The following is a 25,442-nucleotide window of genomic DNA, read 5'->3' as shown; positions in this document are numbered from 1 at the left end:
AAACATTCTGCTAATGTTGGCCGATCCCTTCAGGCCCGTCTGTTTGTTGTCACATGAAACTCTCCTTTCTCCCCGATCTCGCAAACTCTGCCTGTTCCCCCCACTGATCCGCCCACTGAAACCTGACCTTGCAGCAGACCTCTGGCTATCTGCCACCATATCCTCAATAACCCTGCTCACCTGTGAAGTGTGTGTGTGTGTGTGTGTGTGTGTGTGTGTGTGTGTGTGTGTGTGTGTGTGTGTGTGTGTGTGTGTGTGTGTGTGTGTGTGTGTGTGTGTGTGTGTGTGTGTGTGTGTGTGTGTGTGTGTGTGTGTGTGTGTGTGTGTGTGTGTGTGTGTGTGTGTGTGTGTGTGTGTGTGTGAGATAGAGTTTGTCTCCATCACAGCAGGATGAGACTCTATTCAAGCTGTCTGGTGTGAAGATGCGTTTGTAGACGTGCATACACATACACTTGTTCATCCATCCCCTGAGCGCCCAGTGCTGTCAACGCATCAGACAGACACGCTGGGTGTCGTGTTACTTTTCATGTGTGTAACTGTGCACCTTTGTGACGTTCGCCATTGTCTGCCCCCTTTTAACCGTTCGTTTGACTGGTTTCTTGTCTAGTTGCCGCCAGGAAGTGTGTGTGTGTGTGTGTGTGTGTCACCGTCTCGATGTATGTGGGGCTTATTTGGTACATAAACCCTCCTACGTATAATATAAGTGGTTGTGTTAACCTGATCATGTCCTGCGTCGCCCCTGATCGCAAGCAGTAATTGCAAAGTCCCAGATGTTTCGGTTTGAGCAGCACACACACACACACGAACACACACACACGAACACACACACAAGATCGTTTCCGTTTTGCGTGGCCGATAATGGTGAGTGTCCCGAGATTGTGGCTCCAAATGCACAGCAGCTTTACTGCACCGTCCTCGGAGGCGCGCGGCATAAATGCGGCCGATCTGCCGGTAGCTCGAGCACTTAACTTAGAGGGGGAGAGACCATTAGAGGCAATCAGGGCTGTCACTTTTAATGGGCGGAATCGAGACGAAATGGAGATGATGGACCTGCGGCCGAGTGGAAGAGTTAATGCTCTGTAGGCCCACTTGAGGACTGGGTAATGAGAAAAAGGGGCAGGTGGAAGTGGCGTGACGGTACAGCTGTGGTTGAGGCACACGCCCAAATGGAAACCAGGCTGTGGGCACTTTTTACACCAGCAGCTGGGAAAAGCCACTTACTGCAGCTCCATGGAGCGCTGTGCATTTAACATGCATGTGTTTATGTGTCCACGTGTGTTCCTTGTCCGTAAGTGGCATGTCTATTGGTCTATATGTCATCGATGCTGCATGCGCTGGATGTCGAGTCCTGTGCACGTCTCAGTTGCAGACAGAAATAGACTCTTCTCAGCCAGTGCTTTTGAACATGGAGAGAGGAACGGTCCCAGGCTGTGTGCATGTGTGTGTTGGGTATGCAGATTGTGCAGATGCGAGGAGGGGAGGCTGACCTTTTGTTCTGTTTGCTTAGTGGGCATTCCTCTGAGCACTGGCCCTCACCCAAGTTAAAGCCAGCGGCCTCCTGCTGGACTCGGCGCAGTGCTGCCTCCAAAGGGACTCGGTGACACTGAATCATTTGAGCCGGTCAACTTGTTGTTAAAGAAAAGAAAAAAAAAACATTTCTGGGTTTTATATAGAAGTATGACTCGCGTCTCGCGAGATGAAAGCTCATCAGATGAACAGTGTTTTTATTAGTTATTTAGAAGACGTGTTTGCATAGCTGTCATTCTTCAAACGTTTTACGGTGAATAGATATGATCAGTTTTTAACATCTCAGCTCTGTGACATAAACTTGTCTTGTTGATTGTTTTAAACCAGTCTCAGATTAGCCTAAACAACCTTTGAGGAATGGCCTAATGGCTGACTGGAACACCAGATGAGCAGCAAGGTTTCCGGGGGAAAGTGTCCTCAGCCAGAACAAAACGGGAGTGTAGCACGCTGATGGTGGGCAGAGCCCATTGTTTGTTTGAGTGGATGAGTAACTTGTGAGATCATCTAACCAATGCTTTGTATTAGTTCTGAAGTTGCTGTTTTGTCAGCCCTCTAACCCCAGCTGTCTTTTTCTCCACTGTAATCAAGTTTTTAAAGGCTGAGTTACACTTATCTCAAAAACACAGCCTTCAAGCATCCGAATGACCAATTGAGAACTAATCTATCTGTTCTCTCTCCCTCCAGGTCCTTATGGTTGAGGTGGTGTGTGGTGCCCTTTGCCATGCCTCCTGCCATGACAGACCTCCTGGACATATGGGCGGCCCACTCTCCCCTGGCCGGCCACGCTCTGGACCAGATCACTGTGGACTTCCTGCTGCCCACCGGTATCTACATCCAGATGGACGTTCCACGCGAGGCCACCATTCAGCACATCAAACTGGTGAGTGGCACCGGGGGATACTTGTAGCCACATGTTGCCGCTGAAGGCGAGGTTGGTTACAACACTACGGATGATTAATAAAATCAACTTTCAACACACTTAAAGGAGATACAATCCATGTATTTACTTGTGTGTCCACGTTATTGTCCTCACATGGCCTGTAGTCTAATTGACTAATAAGGAGAACACCTCCCACACACACACACACACACACACGCACGCACACGTATTTAAAGGGACACACGTCACCCAGCTGGTCAGTTATTATCTGACGCCTTTAATGTGACAGAGGTGGCTGTTGCGGCCGGCTGGCTTGTGTGTTTTTTTCTTTTTTGTTTGCAAGTAGCTGTTGCTCTTCAGAACACAAATAGCTCATGACATCATGTGTGACTGCAGCAAATTCTGTGAAGCAGATGTCAGAAGTCACAGACTTGATGGATCTTTTAGAAGTTGTCAAGGGAATTGCTTACGTTGTCTAAAGTGGCGGCACAAAGTTTGTGTAGGTAATTAAGATGCTAGTCTTAATGTTTGGGGGTTATTGTCGCCCCTGTGATGTGATTCAGCTATTGATTTAAACTACACGGAGGTCGCCCAGAAAAATGGAAACACCACTTGACTTGAGGCTTGACTATGTGCTGGTGTTTTGTTAAACTGCACTGTACAGTTCATTAGTTGAATCGGCTTTTTAAACTATTAAAAAGAGATGCGTTTTGCAGAGTTGGTATTTTATTCCCGTCTGTATTTAGGACCGTTGTAATGCGATGGATTGCATTTCTATTTGTGCAGGTTCTCGGTGTGCAACCTTCTCACAGCTGCATTCATTTATATTTAGATCCACGTAGACAACTTCCCCTGCATTGATACACAACCTCAAACATGTTTTCCCCAGACATGCAGGCTCTGTAAAATACAAGCCTGAGGAGGTTGTTCTGAATAGCAAAGAAACGAGTCGTGTGTGTGTGTGTGTGTGTGTGTGTGTGTGTGTGTGTGTGTGTGTGTGTGTGTGTGTGTGTGTGTGTGTGTGTGTGTGTGTGTGTGTGTGTGTGTGTGTGTGTGTGTGTGTGTGTGTGTGTGTGTGTGTGTGTGTGTGTGTGTGTGTGTGTCTGTCTGTCTGACATTTTCTAGAAATCACTTCTGGCTTAATCAGCCCTGTAACGTGACCATAGACACAGAATGAGTTCGCTTTAGACATTCCTTCTTAGCAATAATATTTTTCCTGGAACTATACAATGAGGCCGGTCTCTTCCCATGTTCAGGTCTTTAAGTTCACCAGGACTAAATGTTGAGTGTATTCGTGAATGAAAAGACATCTGTTGGCAAAGCACACGTGAAAGGTCTTCATTCCCCGAGGGAAGCGTGTACAGGCGCAGCGGAAAGCTGTGACAAATGATATGTCACTGAAGCAAGGAGGAGAGAGGAGACTAATAAATGGAAGAGGGGGGGACTGATAAGCGGAAGCCAGGAGCGGTATGCAGGCCAGCTTCATACCAGACTCTTATCAGCTATCAAGGGGAGCAGGCTGCTGAATGACTGCATTTCATTCATACTAATGAAGATGTGAAGTCTTGTTAAGTTGCAGGAAACGATTATAAGTTTCATCACCAGAGATGGAGCACGGCGATACCTTTTCTAAAGCAGGTTTGTTTTGTGGTTCGTCTCAACATGCCGTGAAATCACAAGTGTTCCCGGACAGGAAGATATTTGTTTGGAGGGCAAGAGTGTTCTGTTGTTGCGGCATAGCTGTGTAACCTCAGACAAACACATTGAAATCTGACAGACCCTGTGATCACGCTGTGGCTGCACAGGGACATGAATCACGGCAGTAAACATTATTCACATCCTGATCGGCTCACCCAGAAGCTGTGTCATGTTTGCCGTGAGTCATGTTTGTTCCCGATCGTGAAGGGTACACTTTCCTTCACGTATTCACGTCATTGTTCCATGTTGTTGTGATTAGTTTTGTCCCAAATGAGAATCGGGCATTTCACTTCTCAGGTCATGATTCACCAGAAGCATTGAGATGCAGTAGCTTATATCAATGCAATGATTAATTGATAGTTAAGATTACTCTGCAGGTATTTACATAACTGATACAGCACTTTATCATTTCAAGCAAACAGTGGCTGGTTCCATCTTCTCACATGTGAGGCATAGAATAAAAAGAAAGTATTTCAGGAATACAGCATCCATCAGAAGCCCTGAGATGGTCTAGAAACCATCAGATATTTTTTATATTTACTTTTAAATCACCCCAATTCTTCTTCTCCCCTCCAGCTCTTATGGAAGCAGGCTCAGTCGTTCCCACTGTTTCCCTCCCTGGGCGACATGGAGAGCCACATGTTCGAGTGCGTCAACCAGGCCGCCGTGCACGAAGAGCTGGAGGACGAAACGCGCCGGCTGTGCGACGTTCGCCCTTTCCTGCCGGTCCTCAAGCTGGTGACGCGCAACTGCGGCCGAGCAGAGCGCCTGCTGGACTCCAAAATCGGCGTGCTCATCAGCAAGGGTAAGACGGGATACCTCTTTAAAGGCCTTTTCCTCAATTTAAACTGGCAGGCCATCATACAAGCTCTCACACACATTACTCCCTCCCTGATTGATCCGTGTGCTGTCCCTGTTTGACATTCCCAATAAAGAAAATGCACTTAAGAGTTGGTAAGTGGGGACGGTAAATCTCTCCGCACACACACACACACACACACAACGCGGCTCAAGCACCTCTTCCAGTATGCTAAGTATCTGTGCTACTCAGCACATCCACCGCAAACGTCAGACGTGAGGCCGTCTGCAGCTGGCTCCCATCAGCGGTCCCGGTCTGATAGGGAAGCGTGAGGATCGACTGGACGTCTCTCCCCGACATGTCTTCCATCACCTGTCACTTTGTGTTATCTCTGGTGAGGAGCGGAGGGGATCGATGAGTACTGTAGCAAAGCCCAGTCCTCCTGAGGTGATCAAACATTTGTTGGAACTCTCAATATTCATTCATGCGTAAGGTTAAAAAAAATACTTCAACACAAAAGATCTTCAGTTAGACTCGTATATCTGTCATATATCCCAGCAGTGTAATAGCTGTTATCGCTGCAACGATTAGTTTATAGTTCAAAGAAAACTCTTATTACTCTAAAAACACTATTTTTGATGATTGATACAGCAGTTTAGCATTTTTTCAGGCAAACATTGGCTGGTTCCATCTTCTCAAATGTGAAGGTTTGTTGCTTTTCTCTGTCTTTGGACTGATTTAAATCCATCTCCTCGGCCTGTGTGAGATCATAACGAGCATTTTTCACTATTTGATGACATTTTAAAGACAAAAAGATTCATTGATTAATGATGATAATACCTTGTTGCAGCCCCAGTTGCACGCACACATTTTTTTCATTTGATGTAGTCACACTGTGACACAAGGTCACACACAAACGGATGCGTTCAGCCCTCTGCTGACCGAGGTATCCAGGATTATGGAAGTCCTTCGGTCACAGCAGACCTCTTCAGAGGGAAAGATCGGGGCTCTGAGTCTAATTGAAGGAGACTCTTGACTATATTGATATTCTCCCCTCCTGGCTCCGCTTTGCTCTGAGATGATCTTTAAAAAGGCTTTTGTCAGAGTAATGTGGTGATTTCCAAAGGAACCCCACAGGCCCGTCTGGATAGTCCCCCACACAAACCTAACCTTGTGCAGAGCACAGTAACAAACTATTACACACTCACACGGACAACCGTGATTTCGGTTTTTTCCCTTTCCAGGAATACAGTCACACGTAGCGGCTTGAACACTCACACAATGCAGCTAATGTGGTCCAGAGGCCTTCTTTTGAATGCTGAGGGTCATATGAGTGCTAAATGTTGTTTGCATTACCAAGAGACTATTGTGCAGCACCCTTTTTGATTAAATAAAAAGATGGAGACAGAAGCTCTTCAGGGAGCAGAGAGATAAAGTACGATCAGACTAACAGCTGTTCATACCTCTGGCATTTGAATATTCGGAGGCTGTGCTTTAATCCCGTGAGAGTCTGCTGCTCGTAATCCCTTTTACACATTCAGTGCTACTTTGTGCGTGTGTCTGGCATCAAGTGCTGCACAGGTGTTTGAATTCACAGGCTTTAGTTGCCTTTTGAAAAATGCATAATCATGCACACTAGAATATGCAGCGTACTACTTGACAGCACTTTGAACTTCTCGAGCTTCATTTTCACATGTAAAAAAACAGATTAATCAGGATCCGTGCCCGTTTGTTAAGACATGATTATTATTTAGTTCTCATAACATGAAGACTTCTCCTCTATATATTGTTACAGTTGACATCATGATGTATCCTTGTTCAGACCAGTGCTGTAACGATGTCCTTTCCCTTCCACCACTAGGTCTCCATGAACTCGATGCCATCAATGACCAGGAGGTGAAGGATTTCCGCGGCAAGATGTTTCGCCTCAGTGAAGAGAGGATGCAACAGGTCCAGATGATGACGTGCAAGGAGTGGCTGCAGGTCTGCTTCTCCCCACAGCTGGAGCCCTCGGCCGTCACAGACGGGCTCAACGACCGGCCGACCGACCTGAAAGTCATTATCCACTTCGACCAGTCTCAGGTGAGAGTCTGTAGTCCAGAGCTGGAAATGTGGAAAACTTTCAGCAGTGCGTTTTGGGATTTATTTAGGATATAGATTGAGAATGATCTTTTAAAAACAAATAGACTGGTTGGTGACTGTTGGACTGTTGAATCTAGGTCATCTAACGATAAAAACAACTCTGCAGAACATTTTGCTCCACAAACAAGGTCGGCAACATTACGGTACTTTGTGTTGTGTCCACATATGTTTGCGTCATAAATAATTTAGCCTTCACCAGCTGAAAACAGGGAACAAAGTTTAAATCAATAGTCACTAAGGTTACCAGTGAAGACTATTCAAAACGCAATAAAATCATGGATAGCTAGTACATTGAGGAATTGTTTGTACAAAAAATGTGATTGGTTAGTTTTGCCCCAGAATGGGTACAGTGTAGTCACAAAATGCACGTCTACTTCCTGTTACAGACATCCAGGACAATTGTTGTATATAGAAATTGGCCAGAGGGAGGAACCTTTATAGGACGAGACACAGGAGTATTTCTCCCTTTACAATCCTTGATTTTATTAGATTCTGACGATGATGGGAAGATGCATTTTGAATTAGAGACATTAAACTTTAATGGTAGCGAATATTCCGCTCCACCTCTTATGGAAAGGGCCAGTTGATCTGGTTTTGAGCATCTGATCAGGAGGCCTCCTGGGAACCTCCCGTTAGAAGGTTTTCCCGGCACGTCCTACAGGCGAGAGACTCCCGCTGTAGAGCCAGAACACGCAGGAGAGATTATTTATCTCGTCCGGCCTGGAAACTCCTCGCGGTTCCCCAGGAAAGAGCTGGGAAACCGCTGCTGGGGAGACGGCCCCTGTGGCCTGGCCCCTGATAGGAGGAAGATGGATGGATGGTAGAGAATATCGATTAAAATGAAATATAAACCACTGTATAATAAGAACTAAATGCTTTTTACTTGGACCTTGTCTTAGGACTCATGGTTATTTGAGGTTACATCTATTTGCCTTACAGTAAATTGTACAAACACAATAAACTCTTAAAGATAAATGAATTTAACATCATTGGGTCCTTTACGTTTAGAATTATGGGAAATGGGACTTTGATGGATTACATTATGCTGGGGGGGGATACTTGTACTTCTTGGTAGAAAGCCAATTTCTTGTAATCTTTAAGTCGATTTGGTTTTCTCACTGGTATCTGGAATGTGTCTGCGATGCATCGGCGAGCTTCTTGGCTCACGTCTTCGAACGGTTCCCACGTAGCTTTGGAGCCTCTGATCCGGGGCTTTTGTCAGGGAGCTCCTAAAACTGTCAGAATGTGTGTAGTTTGACCTTCGCACTAGTCATCCGTTTTACTAATTGAACAAGAAAAAGTCAAATCTATTCATAAACCCTTTTAGCCGAAACCCTACAACACACATCTCAGAATAACAGTGTGACTTACTGCACCGCTGCAGCAGACAAAACCACCTTGTTTGAGCAGAAACAGTAGCCATGTGACTCCACCAGCGCAGGCACATGCACTGGTTTTTTCTGCTCACAGTTGGCAGCTCCACTGTGGTCATGTGACCGAGCCCAACTAGCAAGTCATGTGACAACTTAAAGTGGGTCAAAACCATCAGCGAAATTATGCCATCCGGACACACACACACACACACACACACGCACGTTAGTAGCATGGCAGCTCAAGGGACCCGAGCACTGATTAAAATGAACTTCTTTTCGCTCCTTCTCTGAACTCCCTGACTGTCTCCTTCCATCTGTCTTTGTCTCTCCGTCTCCTCTGTTATATCAATAATGTAATTTCATTATAAAACAGATGGTCATGTCCCTCCAGACGTGCGTGCGTGTGTGTGTGTGTGTGAGCTTTGATCAAACACACACACACACACACACACACACACACACACACACACACACACACACACACACACACACACACACACACACACACACACACACACACACACACACACACACACACACACACACACACACACACACACACACACACACACACAAAGACAGGCCATCTGTGCCACGGCGCTCAGGTGGACATTGGCAGGAAGTCTTATTTAGGAGGTCAGACACAATGAGCCACATTATAAACAGGAAGTGTGGTTTGTTGTTTTAAGGTGATAATGACCAAAGTTCAGTGTTATTAGGCTTATGCATTATAATTCAGCGGTTAACCTCGGCCTTGTTCTCTCTCTCTGCATCCTGATCTTATCTTCAGCTTCTCAATAATATTCAGAAAGTAAAATACTAAAGTGATTTCATGATATCCCAGCGCTGTTGGTTTTGTAGCTCCACCGTAATGCGACGTAGCCTTTCTTTGTTGTTAATTATTAATGAATGACATTTGTATTCAACCTCAAAGAAATAATAATTCCCTCTCAGGTATCGGTTCAGTGCTGAGCTATAAATAGAGGGAAGCATGTTAGACTGGCTGTGGCCAATCTGTGGAGGACACACACACACACACACACACACATCTGCATGCATTTTTAGAGCACAGTGTGTTCATTCAGCCACAAACACACATGTCCATCAACTCAGGGACTGTGTGTGTGTTGCTCATGTCCATCAATCTCTTTTTCTCTACTTGTCTGATCTTAATCTCTGAACCCATCGGCGGTTAAGCCTCTGAGAGTGAGGAGCTATATTTCTGGGGTTTCAGTGTAGCCGGCGTGTATCTGGGCCAAGACTTCCTTCTCCTCGAGCCGCTCGCTGTTTACAGTTCGATTAGCAACTCGAGATGCAGAATTGTGACTTCTGCAACAGGATTGTTTCACAAGTAGCCAGTTCACGAGCTAATGTTAAATATAAAAAGCCAAATCATCGTTCAGACGAGAGCCGATGTGTTGCGAGAGTGCATTTCGTAGCACTGCTCTCCACACGGACTGTTTACCTGCTTTCAACCAAAGCCTGCTTCATCGTGATTGGTCGATACGAATCGGACTACAAACGTAAAACCAGAAAGATTCCGAAACCAAAATCTTGTCTCATTTCCTACAGCAATGAATCTAGAACAACAGCTGTGTTTCTGTACCAAAAAAGTGGTGAACATGTTTCACTATCTTATAAACATTCAGCTTTGTTATCTGATGTCCTCCAACAGCCTCCTCTTGACATATATATTAGTCTAGATTAAGGTTGCAGTTTGCACTTCAAACTCTTGAATCAATCTCTGTTTTCCCCGTCTTGTCTTGCAGGACTCGGCCAGTCTGAAGGTGCCGTCGTCCTGCATCCCCTCGGAGCTGATGGAGCTGGCCCTGAAGAAGTGGCTCACCACCCACGGGCCCGAGGAGGAGGAGGCCTGGCGGGGTCAGTACGTGCTGAGGGTCAGCCACTGTCTGGAGTTCCTCTGTGGAGACCAGCCCCTGATTCAGTACAAGGTCAGTGGCTACACAGTGGACCCGGTCAGGTGTCTTGTCAGTGAGTAACTTTAGAAATAGGAGCGGGAAATGGCAGAGCTAGTCTGTCAGAATAAAAAGCTTTTTTTATTGTTTTATTCTAAGTATCTACAGCATGGTTAGTACAACTGTTCTAGGTCTGAGAAAGTCATCTAGTTTAATATCAGTGTGACAATTAAAAGCCTGTTTTATGATTCAAGTAGTTGGGTCTTACTGGGAAAAGTTTAGGTTTGAACTAACATGAATGCTCAAATATAATATTTCTGTAGCGATGCAGATGATGGACCGTTTCTACAATATGAATGTTTATGCGTTTATAACCATTGTTATGGTGTGCATCAGGCACAATGAAATGATAAAAATGCACAACTTAGGAACACGTGAACAGGTGTCCCATCATTCTGTTTGCTCTCCACATATTAAAGCTCCATGTTTGATAAAGATATTAGCTATGTGGGGAGTTTTCAGTTTCCATGGAAAGAGCCGTTATAAACTATTTGCATGAGGGCGTCACACAAAGACGGCACCGAGTGAGCAGGATTGCAATTTTCCGCTGGAAGCACAGTACGGGTCAGAGCAGGTAAAGCGTACATTAGCGTGCTGGTGTAAGCAGAGAGATGTGTATAAATAGAAGTATATGGACAGTTTAACATTAGAACCCAACAAAAGAAGACATTTAATGGCCACAAAAGCCGAAGGCAGGGTTTTATTGCAGCCTTGTTTGGTTGGTTGCGTGACTTTTTCTGGCATTGATTTAAATCAACTATTCCAAAGTAGTTGAGATGGGTCTGTATGCATTGTTACTTGATCAGGTCTGCTGACAAGCTGTTATGGCTTTCTGCAAAGCATTTGTAGCACAGCAATGCTTTTGCCTCACATTGCAGTATCCCGATTTACCAAAATGAAAGTTCAACTTTTAACATGCAGCACAACCATAAAAAATGGGATTGTGTGTGTGTGTGTGTGTGTGTGTGTGTGTGTGTGTGTGTGTGTGTGTGTGTGTGTGTGTGTGTGTGTGTGTGTGTGTGTGTGTGTGTGTGTGTGTGTGTGTGTGTGTGTGTGTGTGTGTGTGTGTGTGTGTGTGTGTGTGGTTAAATATGCGCATCGCTAAAAAAGATTCCCTGCCCTGTCTTGTGTGCAGTACATCCGCTCATGCATGCAGGCCAAGGAGTCTCCGCACCTCACGCTGGTCCACACCAGCACCGTCAAGGGCATGTTTGACAAGGAAATCTCCGCCATCGGAGCTGTGGTGTGCCGCAAGTCCTCCAACCCACCTTTACCACTACCTCCCAAGAGAAGGGTTCCCACGGTGAGTCCAGTATTGTGTGTGTGTCTGTGTGAATGACTTTTCACTTTTGTGTTGTGGTGATCTTGTCTATTCCACATCTGCTGATGGTTTCAGATAAATTGGGGAGTCTTTAGTGGCTGAAGTGAAGTCAAACTAAAGTTGTCATTTCCTCTTGTTGGCATTGTTTTCATGTACTATTATTAATGTGGGTGTTTTCATTGTCGGTCCCAGATGTAACATGAGGCATCGTTAGGATTAAAACTGAGGGTGTGTGTGTGACGCATACATGAAAATGTTTTCTAGATAACGATCGCTTAATATCCCGCCAGTGTTTTTGTTCCACCAAAATAGTAAAAGCTCCACCGATGATTGAATCACCTGCACTGAGCGAGGCAGGTGTGGAGGTTTACCTAGTAAACAAGTACTTGGCAGCTGCCACCTGTCTTTTTATGAGCCAGTGTTCTCGGAACGATGCCCTGTCAACATTGGTCACATTGTCAGAAAACATCTCCAGCTCCTCGCTGCAGCTGCTGCCGCCAGGTGCACAGTGACATCACTCCTCGATGCGTCTGCGTCCACATTCTAAATGTCAGGTTGGATTTAATTGGCCTTCGTTAAGTCTCCCGGGGTTTTTAATTGCCCGGTGTCATGCTGACAGTCGATGTGCGGCGATGGTGTGGTTTGGAAAGTCTGTAAATATCACAGGTGTGAATCCTCATATCACATATAATATTAATGATAACAGGCCAACAGTTTGCACGCTTCAGATCTGTGCGGAGCGACAAAATGGCAGCGTAGAATTTCTCTTTACCGCCGTTTTTTTAAAAGAAGCCCCGAAACCAATTTATAAGCTTTATTCTGTTACGCTTGTTCGCCATCCGAGCTCTACCAAGGTCTGCTGTAGGAGGGCCACTGTGGGAGCCGCTATTATACTTTAGGTATTTTGGTTTATTTACTTGCGTCTGATGGTCTTTTTCGAGTTAGCAGGGAGCCTTTTTATGTAGGCTATAGAGATTACTGATTTATGGAGGGACTTTTGCCTTTTACATAATCCTCTCAACCCGCCATGCAGTCCACTCCAGAAGTGACTATTTCTTGGCTTTCGGGAGAGATGGCCACAGGATAACTGAAATAGGAACGAGAGACGATTCCGATGACGCTCCACTGTAAACTCTGTCTAGGTAACCAACACGATTCAATTCTTTGGAGACGCAACTTAAGTGTATTTAACAATCCACAAATTAAAGAACCTATTGAGACAGAGGTTAAGCTGTGTGTGGAACTACATGATGAGAGGTAGGGGAAGCCCTCTTTGCTTTGAGGTATTTTTGCAATCTTCTTTTCTTTGTGCTCTTAAATTTGCTTAATTATTTTTAATAATTAGGGCTAAAACATATAATTAGTTTTAGTTTAAAATGTCTCAAGGCCACGCCTTAAAGTGTGTTAAACCAGTAATCGATGTAATTGCTGCCAATTAGTTTTCTTTTTACTGACTAATCGTTTCAGCTCTGAACTTGGTCTACGTTCTCTTTCCGTGAATCCTTTTACGCTCAATCTTGTTTCCGTCAACGCAGAAATATTTCAACAACCCGGTGAAGGCAGCCATGAAGGTCGATGGGGAAACAAATCTCTCCGTCCCGTCACGTCTGTACTCTGAATACAAACTATTAGCTTCAGGCAGATGTTACAGAGCTAGTAAACGTAAAAGCAACCGCGTCCAGCTTTATCGCCTCCCAATGATAAAACAGGTTCATCCTTGTTTGTAGTTCACAGGAAGGAGGAACTGTTCAACTTTTGTTTTATGTATTCAGTCTCTATGACTTCTACGATTAGCTCCTGTTTTATAATGTAGTATGTTGTTGTTTTTTACATCTCGTCTTTGGTGTATAACTGTTTGCTTTTATTGTGTTAAACTTATTGCCCAAGCATAATAAAGTATATCTTATCTTATTTTATTGAAGCCTTCATCACCTCCTGGCTAGACTGCTGTAACACCTCACCTTCACTGGTGAATATCTCTGTTTACAGCTGGACACAAATTCACCTGCCGAGGTGTTAACTTGGAATTTAGAAACAAGATCCGGTTTCACCAATTCAGGAAGCCTGCAGGGAATTTCTTCAAATTTGGCAGAAACGTCCAATGATGAACTGATTAGTGAAGCTTTGGTGTTCAACCTCACAAAACATGTTTTTCACAATATCTCAAGAATTCACATGCTAATTATGTCGATTTCACACAAACGAATAAAGAAGTGATGACATCTTGAACGGACACGGATGTAAACTGCAACGTGACAACATGGTTGTTTTCTCTGATTTGTTTGTTTGCGGTTTTGGCTTTCCTAATTCAATCTGATTGAGTATTCATAATGCTTTATTTATCACGTTGTCACATTGTTTAGCACTTTAACTGTTTTAACCGCTACACAACTACACTGTACAGCAGGAGACAGAAGCAGAAACGGTTCCCGTTTAAGCTCACCGTAGCAGTGTGGCTGTCTGTGCCAGCAAGTGAGATTTACTTTCAGGAAAGGAACCTGTTATTGGATGCTGTAGGAAACTTAACTGACAATTAGTCTCAAAAAAAGTACTGCCGAGAGCAGGACGGGGTGTTTTGTGAGGATGCAGTACACAGAGTTGTTTCTTTGTAATTGTAGGGGCAGACACAAATAGTCTCTTATCTGACATGAGGCAAATTACACGCACACATTAACACACGCATCACGTCCACACGCACACACAGACAGAGGCAGCAAACAGCAGGAAGTGTGCTAGTTAGTCATCATGTTCATAGACTCTAGGTGTCATGTGATGCTGTTTTTCCTGCTGACTGCTGACTCTCCCAAATCCACTTGGCTTGACATCAGAATGACCTGCCTGACCTCCCACATTGTTTGTGTTTTTATGTGTGTGCGTGTGCAGGGAACTGGTGGGTGTGAAGGACTGTGTTGTGGAGTACATATTTTCACAGTGCATTATGCAAATACTGCTCACTCATTGCAAGTGTGGCTTTCTCTTCTCTCCTTCCCGCTGCAGCAAGTACAGACGTGTGTGTGGGACGTGTCCAGCCCGTTTAAGATAGTCCTGGTGAACGGCAACAAGGTGAACGCGGAGGAGACGGCCAAGGTAGACTCTTGCTCTGTCCACATCCATAACAAATATTTTATATTCCTGTTGTAATGTCACTGCACACACACACACACAAAACCTGCATGCACAGTTGTTGCACACAGCTAAAATTGTGATCGTGTAAAGATCTCCTCCCGTCCACCCAGGTCCAGGTGAGGGCGGGCCTCTTCCACGGCACGGAGCTGCTCTGCAAGCCGGCGGTGAGCAGCGAAAGCAGCGGCCGCTCGGACCACACGTGGAAGGACAGCACGCTGGAGTTTGACCTCTCCGTCTGTGACCTGCCGCGCATGACCCGCCTCTGCTTTGCCATCTACGCCGTCATGGATAAGGTCAAGAAGCAGAAGTCCACCAAGAATACCCACACAAACAAGTACCAGACCATCCGCAAAGCAGGGAAAGTGGTGAGAAACGGCCTTGAACTAAGGGCCTAAAAAGCAATAAAGGCCTCTTCAGGCTCCACTAGCTTTATTATGTCATTGATAAATGATTGATTTTGCTTTGTTTTCTCCCTCTGTGTGATCCAGCACTACCCTATAGCTTGGGTCAACACTATGGTGTTTGACTACAAAGGCCACCTGAAGACCGGAGACATCATCCTGCACTGCTGGTCGTCCTTTCCTGGTATATCTATTATATCTACTGGTTAGGGATGGGCATTTTAAGGCATTTCCATATTTGAGTACTCATTTACTTATTACAACTCGCAGAGGAAAAGCTGCAACGTGCTCCCAGTTGTGATCAAAGAGGCGTGCGACTGTAACGTATAACGCTGCACTTTTCCTCGTACATCTTTTCCGCTCTTTTGGTTGCCGTTCGCCGCGATGGTAGCTCGTATTTCAGCTCATCGTCTCGCGGAAGCCTTCACCACAAACGTATCTCCTGTCACCATTTCTGGCTAATCTTCTCTGCCCTGGCGGCATTACAACGGTGCGTGCCACCACTGCTAAGCAAATGAGGAGGTTCTTATCTTTCTGTGCTGTTATCTCCTCGTGATTAATGCGCAAATGTTTAATCGGTTCTATTGCAAATTCAACATTAACACTTGCACATTAATTTATGTACGTTTGGTTTGTTTTACAAAGCAAAACAAAGTGATTACTAATATACGCCGAACGTATACTGATGTCTAAATGGAGTACTCTAATACTAATGCCCATCCCTACTTCTAATACAATTCAAACGGGGTAAAAGGAGCTTCTCCGGTGCCACTGCGCAGTAAGTGCACGTGACTTCATGTGTATCTTTAATGTGTCTCTCACCCAGACGAACTTGAAGAGATGCTGAACCCCATAGGAACCATTCAGACCAACCCGTACACTGAGAACGCTACAGCGCTGCACATCCACTTCCCCGAGTACTCGTCACACTCCATCGTCTTCCCTCCCTTTGACAAGGTCAGACAGTGTTGTCCCACTTACGGAAACATACTTTCTTTATTTTGCCAGCATTAGGATTCATGCAGATAAAAGTTTAAATTTGCAATGCAAATAAGCAAATGTCTGATCTCTGGATGAGACTTTTCTTTTAAAGACTTGACTGCAGTTGAATTTGCCATTGCAGCACCTTAGTGCTCTTCATAATGGTATCTTGTGATTATGATGAAGTGGTGGAGGTTCAGGACGTGCTCGGCCTGCCGAACGCGCTGGATCTGTTCACTCATGCGGCGCTCACTTACTTTGTTTTTGGCAGATATTGGAAAAAGCTGCAGAGATCGCCAGAGCAAGTGACTGCGGAACTATGGTGAGTTCACGGACTGTGGGAGATAATTGTGTTGAGTGTTTTTTGCGCATTCGGGAAAGTGATGTATGTGTTTGAAGTTGGCCTGTTACAAATGCTGCATGGTTTCTCTCCGTCTCCCCCTCTCACTCACACACCATCGGTGTAGTATTATCTCGCTCTGCTTGTTTCCCTGGAAACCCATTGTTATCACTTTGGCAGGGTGTAGCTGCAGAATTATTTCTGTCCCCTTCAAAACTACAGACTCTAATCAGATTGCTTGTATGTTTTCCCGTCTCGCCGGGCCTCAACTAAAAGCCCACTCCTGGGCGTGTTTCAGCCGGTTACGTAATCCTGTGTTAGGTAGAGGGCATGCCTGAACACACCCCTTTAAATGTAATGTGTGTGTGTGTGTGTGTGTGTGTGTGTGTGTGTGTGTGTGTGTGTGTGTGTGTGTGTGTGTGTGTGTGTGTGTGTGTGTGTGTGTGTGTGTGTGTGTGTGTGTGTGTGTGTGTGTGTGTGTGTGTGTGTGTGTGTGTTTAAGGACAGACTAGCACCGACTACAACTCAGTGTTTACATTTTATTGTATGTCAATTTGTGCCTCAAATTACAGATCCACACAGTAGCAGCTCGTCTAATGTTAAAGGGAAAACATATGGCAGATTCTTTTCAAAGGAATCATATTAGTTTGCATTGATGTTATTGGCTTTTTTTAAAATCAAAGTGTCCCGCTTGAACAGACCGCATACACCTTGTTTTAAAGCGAGACAATGTGAGGCCTTGGTTTGTGGATTGTGATGAGCTGCATTCAAGGCAGTTGACGTAGATCTTGCTGGACGCTTTGACACACTCCTGCCATCCTGTGGTTATTTCTGGTCGCTGCTCATCGTCGTCCTCTCATTTCCAACCGCATCCTCCCAATTCTCCTTCATCCTTCCTCTCACCCCGTGTCTCTCCTCTGCATCTTCTTCATCCTCTCTTTCTCTTTCTCCCCCAACTTCAACCGGCCTTGTCCCTCGTTGCTTCTCTCAGGGTCGCGGGGGGAAGAAGTTCCACATAGAGCTGAAGGAGATCATGGAGCGCGACCCGCTCTCTCAGCTGTGTGAAAACGAGAAGGATTTGATTTGGACACTACGCTACGACTGCAGAGAGAACTTCCCTCAGTCGCTGCCCAAGCTGCTGCTCTCCGTCAAGTGGAGCAAACACGAGGACATGGCCCAGGTTAGTTCGTGCATTTCAATCGGAGACAAAAGTGTCTTTAAAGAAGGGGAAATGCTTTAGATTCAATTAATTTTAAAAGAGAAAATAAATTCATATTAGATACTGATCTGAAAAGTATTTTTGGAACTTTCAAACATGTTTTCACATGTAAAATGTCTTCTTATAAGCATAGCCTGGACATGAAATACCGCTGAATACAACTTTAAATTGGGCTCCGTAATAAACCAACTGCTCTATGCAGAGAATGTGTGGTTACTTTACACCTGCATGTTACTTGTTTCCTGCAGCTGGTTCTGTGTTTGAAAAGCAGAGACCGGTCTATCACAGCACGCACAAACACCTGTGACAGACAGACATTAAACATGTTCATTTATTATGCGCAGAAAAGAAAACTGTGATCGGTTATTATTACTGTACGACTAATTGTGCAGCCGTGTGGGTGATCTTGAGGCTCATCCAACTTTTTTATAACAAAGGATTTATTCACTGAGCGACATCAGGACTTCATGTAACTCTGATTAAATGTCTGAGTATCAGTTTCTGAGCGTGTGTGTGTGTCTCTCTCTCAGCTCCAGGCACTGCTTCAGATCTGGCCCAAACTGAGTCCCAGAGACGCTCTGGAGCTTCTGGACTTTAACTACCCCGACCAGTATGTCAGAGAGTATGCAGTGGGCTGTCTGCGAGATATGAGGTAAAGATATGTAAAAATACACGTGTGGGCGGAAACCTAACACACCGTCTTTGTCTCATATTCAAGCTCTTGCATATCGTCCCCTGTAATTGTGTACACCTTGTTACATTCCCCATTACTATGTATGAATTACTATCAGTTGATCAGTGCTGTGTGTTTCGTTTCCTGAAGAGAGACACAAATCCAACTAAAAGTTTTGAAAATGAAACGGGATAAATAAACCTTCCCCTCACTTGTCCGTCCCTTTCCTCTCCAGTGAGGAGGAGCTGTCTCAGTACTTGCTACAGTTGGTGCAGGTGTTGCGCTACGAGCCCTACTACGACTGCGCCCTCACCCACTTCCTGCTGGAACGTGCCCAGGGCAACCGCAAGATAGGACACTTCCTCTTCTGGCACCTGCGGTGTGTACAGTTGCGCATTAGTGAGAAAGGGAAAGACTTTGTATCCAGTTGAGTCACGAGAGGATTTTCTCTTCTGACTGTGGCTGTTCTGCCGCCCTCTACAGGTCGGAGATCCACATGCCGGCTGTTTCTGTCCAGTTTGCCCTCATCCTGGAGGCCTACTGTAGAGGCAGCATCCCTCATATTGAGGTTCTAAAGAAACAGGTAGGACACACACTTACACTCACTCTCTTTTTCATTTTGCCTCTAGACTCTTCAGACTGCCTCAGACTTTTACGTTGCTAGTCCTCACACGAGAACCAGAATAGTCTTATTGTCAACCCCCCCCGTCAGGACTAGATTCTTGCTATTTTTAGCTCGTCACAGAGACAACAGCGTCGCCCTCCTGACCTCCGACACTGTTCATTCTGACAGTCACTCCTGTGGACGCTTCCTCCTACTTCCTCATCATTTATGTGACCTCCTTCCTGTTTGGAAGAGCACACACAATGCTGACATAGTCTGTAAAAGGAGAATGAGCTCAGTCGTATCAAACGGGGGATGAAGAATTTCCGGGGTTCTGTCGCCTGTTTTCGGTCAAAGAAACGCAACTCATTGTTGAGCTTTGCTCCGTTGCCTATTATGTGTGTTATTGTTAGATGTATTGTATGTTTTATTAGTGATTCTATGTATGTGTATGTGTAAGGTGCCATGAAAAGCCCCCATTAAATACAAAAGTATTATCTAAGTGGTGTTCTGACTGTTCCAGGTGGACGCCCTGAGTAAGCTAAAGTCGGTGAACGAGCTCATCAAGCTGGGAACCATCAAGAACGCTCGGAGTAAGACCAAGGAGGCCATGTTGACCAAGGAGGCCATGATGACTTGTCTGAGGCAGAGTGGCTACTCAGAGACTCTGTCGGACCTTCACTCCCCTCTGGACCCCAACATCCTGCTGTCCGGCATCAAGTAAGAGAACTCGGTGTCAGGATGCGGTGGAACTTTTTCCTCCTCTGTTTTCGCGGTGCGTCATCCCCCCCGTCTCTCTCTCTCTCTTGCTCCTGTCAGTGTGGAGAGGTGTCGGTACATGGACTCCAAGATGAAGCCACTCTGGATTGTTTACAACAACAAGCTGCTGGTGGGAGACACCCTGGGAATCATCTTCAAGAATGGAGACGGTAGGAATCAAAGACTGGGGCCGGAGGGAGGGAATAAAAGGGGGGGGGGGGGGGGGGGGGTAGAGATATTGCGCTGTCACCAAGGTGAAGGATTGAAATCAATTTACATCTTTCAACTAAAATTGATTCTTTTCATTTAAATGCACAATATTTTATTTTGAAATTAAGAGATATTTGTTTCCCTTTTCCTAGACCTACGGCAAGACATGTTGACCCTCCAGATTTTGAGGTTAATGGATCTGCTATGGAAGGAGGCTAATCTGGACCTCAGGTGAGTTGTTTTTTTTTGTGTGTGTGTGTGTGTGTGCGTGCGTGTGTTAAACAGACAGACATTGTCGAGCTTGTTTGTTCCTGCTCTCTGTAGGGAAGGGGAAGCTCTGGTGGGGTGCAGCAGAGGAGGGGAAAAACTAAATTACCCCATGCTAGTTTGACCTCCAACCCTTTTACACCCTCGATATACACACACACCACACACAATATCTGCATTATAATCCTAATCAAATCCACACTTTCACAAACCCCCTTTTCTCGCTCCGTCATGCGCCGACACATCTGGAGCCGAGCGTTGGAGGGGGGCTGTTTTGACAGTTGAGCTTGAGGACGGTGCTTCAGATTACAGGGACACGGGGTTCAGAGTTCGAACACGGCGGTGGGACGTCCCGTACGGAGGGAGGGGACAATGTAATGAACCCACTATGACGTGGTGGACCGTGGGCTTGTTCTGGGATTTCTTGCTGATGCATTTCATCGCACACATCCTTACTGTCTGTCGTCATGTTTTCTTTATTCAAAGTCAACACCCATCAAGTTGAGTAAGATGTGACATTTGGTCTCCATTAGTCAAACTAATTAAATCTAGAAAGTGAGCCACCTTTGAGCGTTGGGTTCATGGCTGTCTGATATTTGAGACTTGGGGCCACTATGTCAGTAAGGAGGGTAAAAGATTTGTCCAGGTCACATAATTCTGCGTCCTGCTAAATGAAGACATACCGCCATCTTGTAGAGAGAAATCCACGTGAATGAGGAAAAATAACGTGATCTGCATGCCGTCACGTAATCACTGTATGTTCTCCACCCTAATGTTCTCATCTGTCTCAGCTCAGTGGTAACAGTATGATGTACAAATAAACCCCAGCCTAACATCTTAATCTCATGAATACATAAGACTGGAACTAGATCTACAGCAACGCACACAAAGCTACATTTATACTGACTGGTCAAACGACCCAAATCAGATTTGTGGATCATGTTTTTGGGGAATGTATTTCGTTCTTATGTTGAAATGAATGAAATCAGGAGCCGTCACCACTACATGTGATATTTATTCCAGTAGGTATATGCAGTGTTTCTAGTGTAAACCAAATGTGAAATGGGGTATTTGTAATAAACTAGTAGTTGAGATGACGCACTGACTTTTCTCTAGAAAATGTAAACGGAAGAAGTGTGAAGAGGCTTTATTTTTTTTTTGTCATTTAAATTTGTATTAATTTACAGACAGTATTTTAAAAAATGTAATATATAAATTTAAAAAAATGCATCAAGCACTTAAATTAAAGGCAGCTACAAGGACCCCTCCCCTCTGCACCCATTTATTATTATTATTATTATTATTATTATTATTATTATTATTATTATTGTTGTTATTATGTGTTGTACATGTATCAGTAGGGGTTGCCGTGTATCTCCCGTTAGATATTATTGCACCGACTCCGGGATGGATTTGTTCAGTTGACCTCAGTTGAAACCTTTTTTCCGTCTCTTGCCTGTCGTTCAGAATCGTACCGTACGGTTGCCTAGCAACGGGTGACCGCGCAGGGCTGATCGAGGTGGTCTCATCGGCCGACACGATCGCCAACATCCAGCTGACCAGCAGCAACGTGGCAGCAGCGGCCGCCTTCAACAAGGACGCCTTGCTCAACTGGCTCAAGGAGAGGAACTCTGGGTAAGAAGCTGCCTGAGGCCCAAAGGTCCAAAAAAAAAAAAAACTATTTTCCTCTCGTTTGGAAAAACACACTTGAGGTTTTCTCAGAAGAGAATGCAGAAATCAAATGTGCTTGAATGCCTCCTCTCTGTGTGTGTTTTGTATCGACAGTGATGCTCTTGAACGGGCCATCGAGGAGTTCACTCTGTCGTGTGCAGGCTACTGTGTAGCGACCTACGTCCTGGGCATCGGAGACCGCCACAGCGACAACATCATGGTCCGCAGCACCGGACAGGTTGGACACACACCATTTGTTTCACCTGTGTATATAAATTACCCAGTAACTCCCTTCTTTTCCCTGGTTTGTCCTCGCCCGCTCACTGATTTGGTCCTTCTCGTCCCGTCAGCTCTTCCACATCGACTTCGGTCACATCCTGGGCAACTTCAAGTCCAAGTTTGGCATCAAGAGGGAGCGAGTGCCATTTATCCTCACGCACGACTTCATCCACGTCATACAGCAGGGCAAGACGGGATACACGGAGAAATTTGGCAGGTTTGTTCCACTTTTATCTTCAGCAATGATTACTGATGCCTGAGCCTCTACTGCACACTGCTGGTGGGAGATGGTACTGCTCTAACTGACCGATGCAACCAGTGGGTTTAAATGTGAAGTCCTTACATACGTCTCCCATCTGCACTCTTCTTCTGCTCTCCCTGCAAATAAACACTGGAAACATAAAAATGATAGCTTGTCTTTTATAAAACAGCACATAGACTGTTTGTGTTTTCATGTTTTAAAGAGGATATATCTTGATTAAACCTTTTTATGCCTATTTTAAACTATTTTTTGTAGATGTACTCTTAGTCTTTACCAAGTGAAACATTGAAGTCCTGTGAAAATACAGCTCAGCATGTCTGTGTCCAATGGATTTGGAATAATGCAAACATCAAGTAAATTTAGCAACCTAACGCTAATTTGAATACTAAAATTATTTTATTTGCTGAAGTCTACTCATTTGGAAGCAAAGCCAAATTAAAATGCTTCCTTTTTTTCCTACAGTTCTAATGGTTTATTAGTTATATTAATTTGACAGCTGATTGTGTTGCTACTAGATGGCTTGTCACTCAAATTGTTATTGAATAGTATGATCAGATGGATTGATTTAGATGCATTTGACATGCTGAGCTCTCAGAGTACATCTACACCAAACATAAAAAGCATGAATCAAGATATTTCATCTCTGAAACATAAAAAAACACAGAGGTGTATGTGCTGTTTCAGTAAAGACAAGCCAAGATGTGTATTAGTTTGTTTCCATGTCCATTTGCTGTGGGAGCAGAAAGAGAGCAGAAGAGAGGAGTGTCAGTCAAAACACTGGTTGCATAAGTCAGTGCAGTACCATCTCCCACCAGCAGTGGGCGGTAGAAGCTCAGGAACCGATGAACATCACTCAGCAAAAATGTCCTCTGTTAAAAATCAATTCAACTGTAGTCAAGTAAAATGTATCTGTAGTTTATTTGAAGGAAGGCATGTTTGACTATCACACACACACACACACACACACACACACACACACACACACACACACACACACACACACACACTGGTCAGTTGTTGACAAACAAACATGGTCAACAGTGTCGTGGCTTTCACACACACACACAGGCAGAAGGAGATTGTAAACAATGTACTTGTATATGCTGAAGGATGAAAAGGTTTAGATTCAATCCACTCTCAAATGAAGTCTTTTTTTTTTCTACATAAGGTGGGTAAAATTAAAAAAAAGATGTCATGGACAATTTGCATATAGGTCCTCGTTTTGAAGTTATTATTCCCAGATGTAGACTCATTGTTGCAGTGTTCACATAAAAATGATACCAACCCAGGCAACACATTTCTGTGGTATTGAAGCTTGAGGTGTGTGTGTGTGTGTGTGTGTGTGTGTGTGTGTGTGTGTGTGTGTGTGTGTGTGTGTGTGTGTGTGTGTGTGTGTGTGTGTGTGTGTGTGTGTGTGTGTGTGTGTGTGTTGGAGTGACATGCACAGGCAGGCAAAATACCGCTGTTGGTACAGTAGTCTGTTAGTGTGACCTACATTCATCACTGTAGCACAGCAGAGTAAACAACAAGACCCGTCCAACGGGAACTCTTTATGGGACTGAAGTTACTGCGGCTCACAAATAGTGCACATGAATCCACAATTAGGTCATGTGTGGTAAAGAAGTACACGTCCATTGTGGAAGGACCCCCCCCCCCCCCCCCTTTGTGTTTTTGAGCATTGTAGTAGCCTGTTAGCCAGTATTGTGAGTTTGGCAAGGTAGGGTGCTGGGTTGTTGACACTGTGACCAGGATACATCATCACTAACAGTCAATACATCTGTATTTGCAGCTTTATAATACTCAGTTAGTGATATTCAAACATGGTTCCAACAGGTCCTTTAAAACACGTTTGTGAATTTGAGGAGAAAAACTTAAGTCTTGAAAGTAGACATGGATCATTAAAAGTGTTTGAATTTTTTATATTTTGCACAAGAACAGAAATTGAAGTTCTTCTCAGTTATTTATAGTAAATAGGCCTCATTCTGCCGTCTGTATGTGTGTCTCGAGAAGTGCAACAGTAATCAACTTTGATCCGCGTTGGATTTCTTGAATTTGAGAGAAAATTTGACCTGGAAAGTAATTTAATTTAATGCTTAAGAAGTTGTTTGAAACCTGTTTAAACTGCCTCGTTATCCAACAGCTGAGCTTCCCAGCTGTGTGTTGGAAGAGCAGCTCAAAGGTGCTCGATCTAAAATGATCCATCCTCAAAAAATATGGAAAGAGAAGCACGGCTTTGGTGCATTGCTGCGTCAGCAAAAGTGGCCTGTGTGGGTTCAAGAAATAGCACATTGTGTACCAGATCAGAAGGAGAGCACGCACACAAAGGACTTTGTGAAAGAGGAAACGTACCCTCTATATGATGGCCTGCAGTATGTTCACAGTGGTAGCGGTGACACCTTTCCTTTGTGCCTGGGTATTAAATGAAAATATCTTTATGATGTCCAGCGCTCCTTAGATTACTCCTATTCATTCAACAGTGTGAGATGGGATTCAAACAAAAATGTTAACATGTTCACCACGAGCCAGGGACGCTGATCTGCTTTACCTCATCCAAAGAGTTATTGCCGTGTACAAAGAAAATAACCTATAACAACGTTTTGAGTAAGGGAATCATATATGATGGAACATCCCAAGAGAACATCACGACCGTCATTATAACTGATTTTAAATTTGTTTGTCTGTATCGGTCTTGCAGTTTCCGTCAGTACTGTGAGGAAGCCTATCTGGTCTTGAGGAAGAACGGGAACCTCTTCATCACCTTGTTTGCCCTCATGCTGACCGCGGGACTGCCTGAGCTCACCTCAGTCAAAGACATCCAGTACTTAAAGGTACACACACACACACACACACACACACACACACACACACACACACACACACACACACTAAACACTTCTTCATCGTCCTGCCCTCATGACTAACCCTCCCCCCCCC

At 44.7% G+C, this 25,442-nt stretch overlaps 1 protein-coding gene across 1 annotated transcript in view; it reads left to right on the top strand.

Annotated features, from left to right (window-relative positions):
• Window positions 1-25,442, top strand: part of pik3cb (phosphatidylinositol-4,5-bisphosphate 3-kinase, catalytic subunit beta) — a 48,935-nt gene that overhangs the window by 21,692 nt on the left and 1,801 nt on the right. The window contains exons 3-23 of the mRNA XM_079165747.1: window positions 2,212-2,407; window positions 4,682-4,910; window positions 6,766-6,986; window positions 10,189-10,371; window positions 11,531-11,698; window positions 14,714-14,803; window positions 14,953-15,207; window positions 15,331-15,427; window positions 16,070-16,200; window positions 16,496-16,546; window positions 17,556-17,744; window positions 18,314-18,435; window positions 18,692-18,835; window positions 18,940-19,039; window positions 19,584-19,780; window positions 19,880-19,989; window positions 20,182-20,260; window positions 21,764-21,931; window positions 22,082-22,205; window positions 22,318-22,463; window positions 25,204-25,336. Coding sequence (XP_079021873.1) covers window positions 2,249-2,407; window positions 4,682-4,910; window positions 6,766-6,986; window positions 10,189-10,371; window positions 11,531-11,698; window positions 14,714-14,803; window positions 14,953-15,207; window positions 15,331-15,427; window positions 16,070-16,200; window positions 16,496-16,546; window positions 17,556-17,744; window positions 18,314-18,435; window positions 18,692-18,835; window positions 18,940-19,039; window positions 19,584-19,780; window positions 19,880-19,989; window positions 20,182-20,260; window positions 21,764-21,931; window positions 22,082-22,205; window positions 22,318-22,463; window positions 25,204-25,336 — 3,096 coding nt within the window. The 5' untranslated portion in view covers window positions 2,212-2,248. The remainder of the gene's footprint in view (window positions 1-2,211; window positions 2,408-4,681; window positions 4,911-6,765; window positions 6,987-10,188; window positions 10,372-11,530; window positions 11,699-14,713; window positions 14,804-14,952; window positions 15,208-15,330; window positions 15,428-16,069; window positions 16,201-16,495; window positions 16,547-17,555; window positions 17,745-18,313; window positions 18,436-18,691; window positions 18,836-18,939; window positions 19,040-19,583; window positions 19,781-19,879; window positions 19,990-20,181; window positions 20,261-21,763; window positions 21,932-22,081; window positions 22,206-22,317; window positions 22,464-25,203; window positions 25,337-25,442) is intronic.

The sequence above is a fragment of the Pholis gunnellus genome, assembly GCF_910591455.1.
Source record: "Pholis gunnellus genome assembly, chromosome: 9".
NCBI lineage: Eukaryota > Metazoa > Chordata > Actinopteri > Perciformes > Pholidae > Pholis > Pholis gunnellus.
The sequence above is the reverse complement of the archived record's forward strand: the minus strand, read 5'-3'. Positions and strand labels throughout refer to the sequence as shown.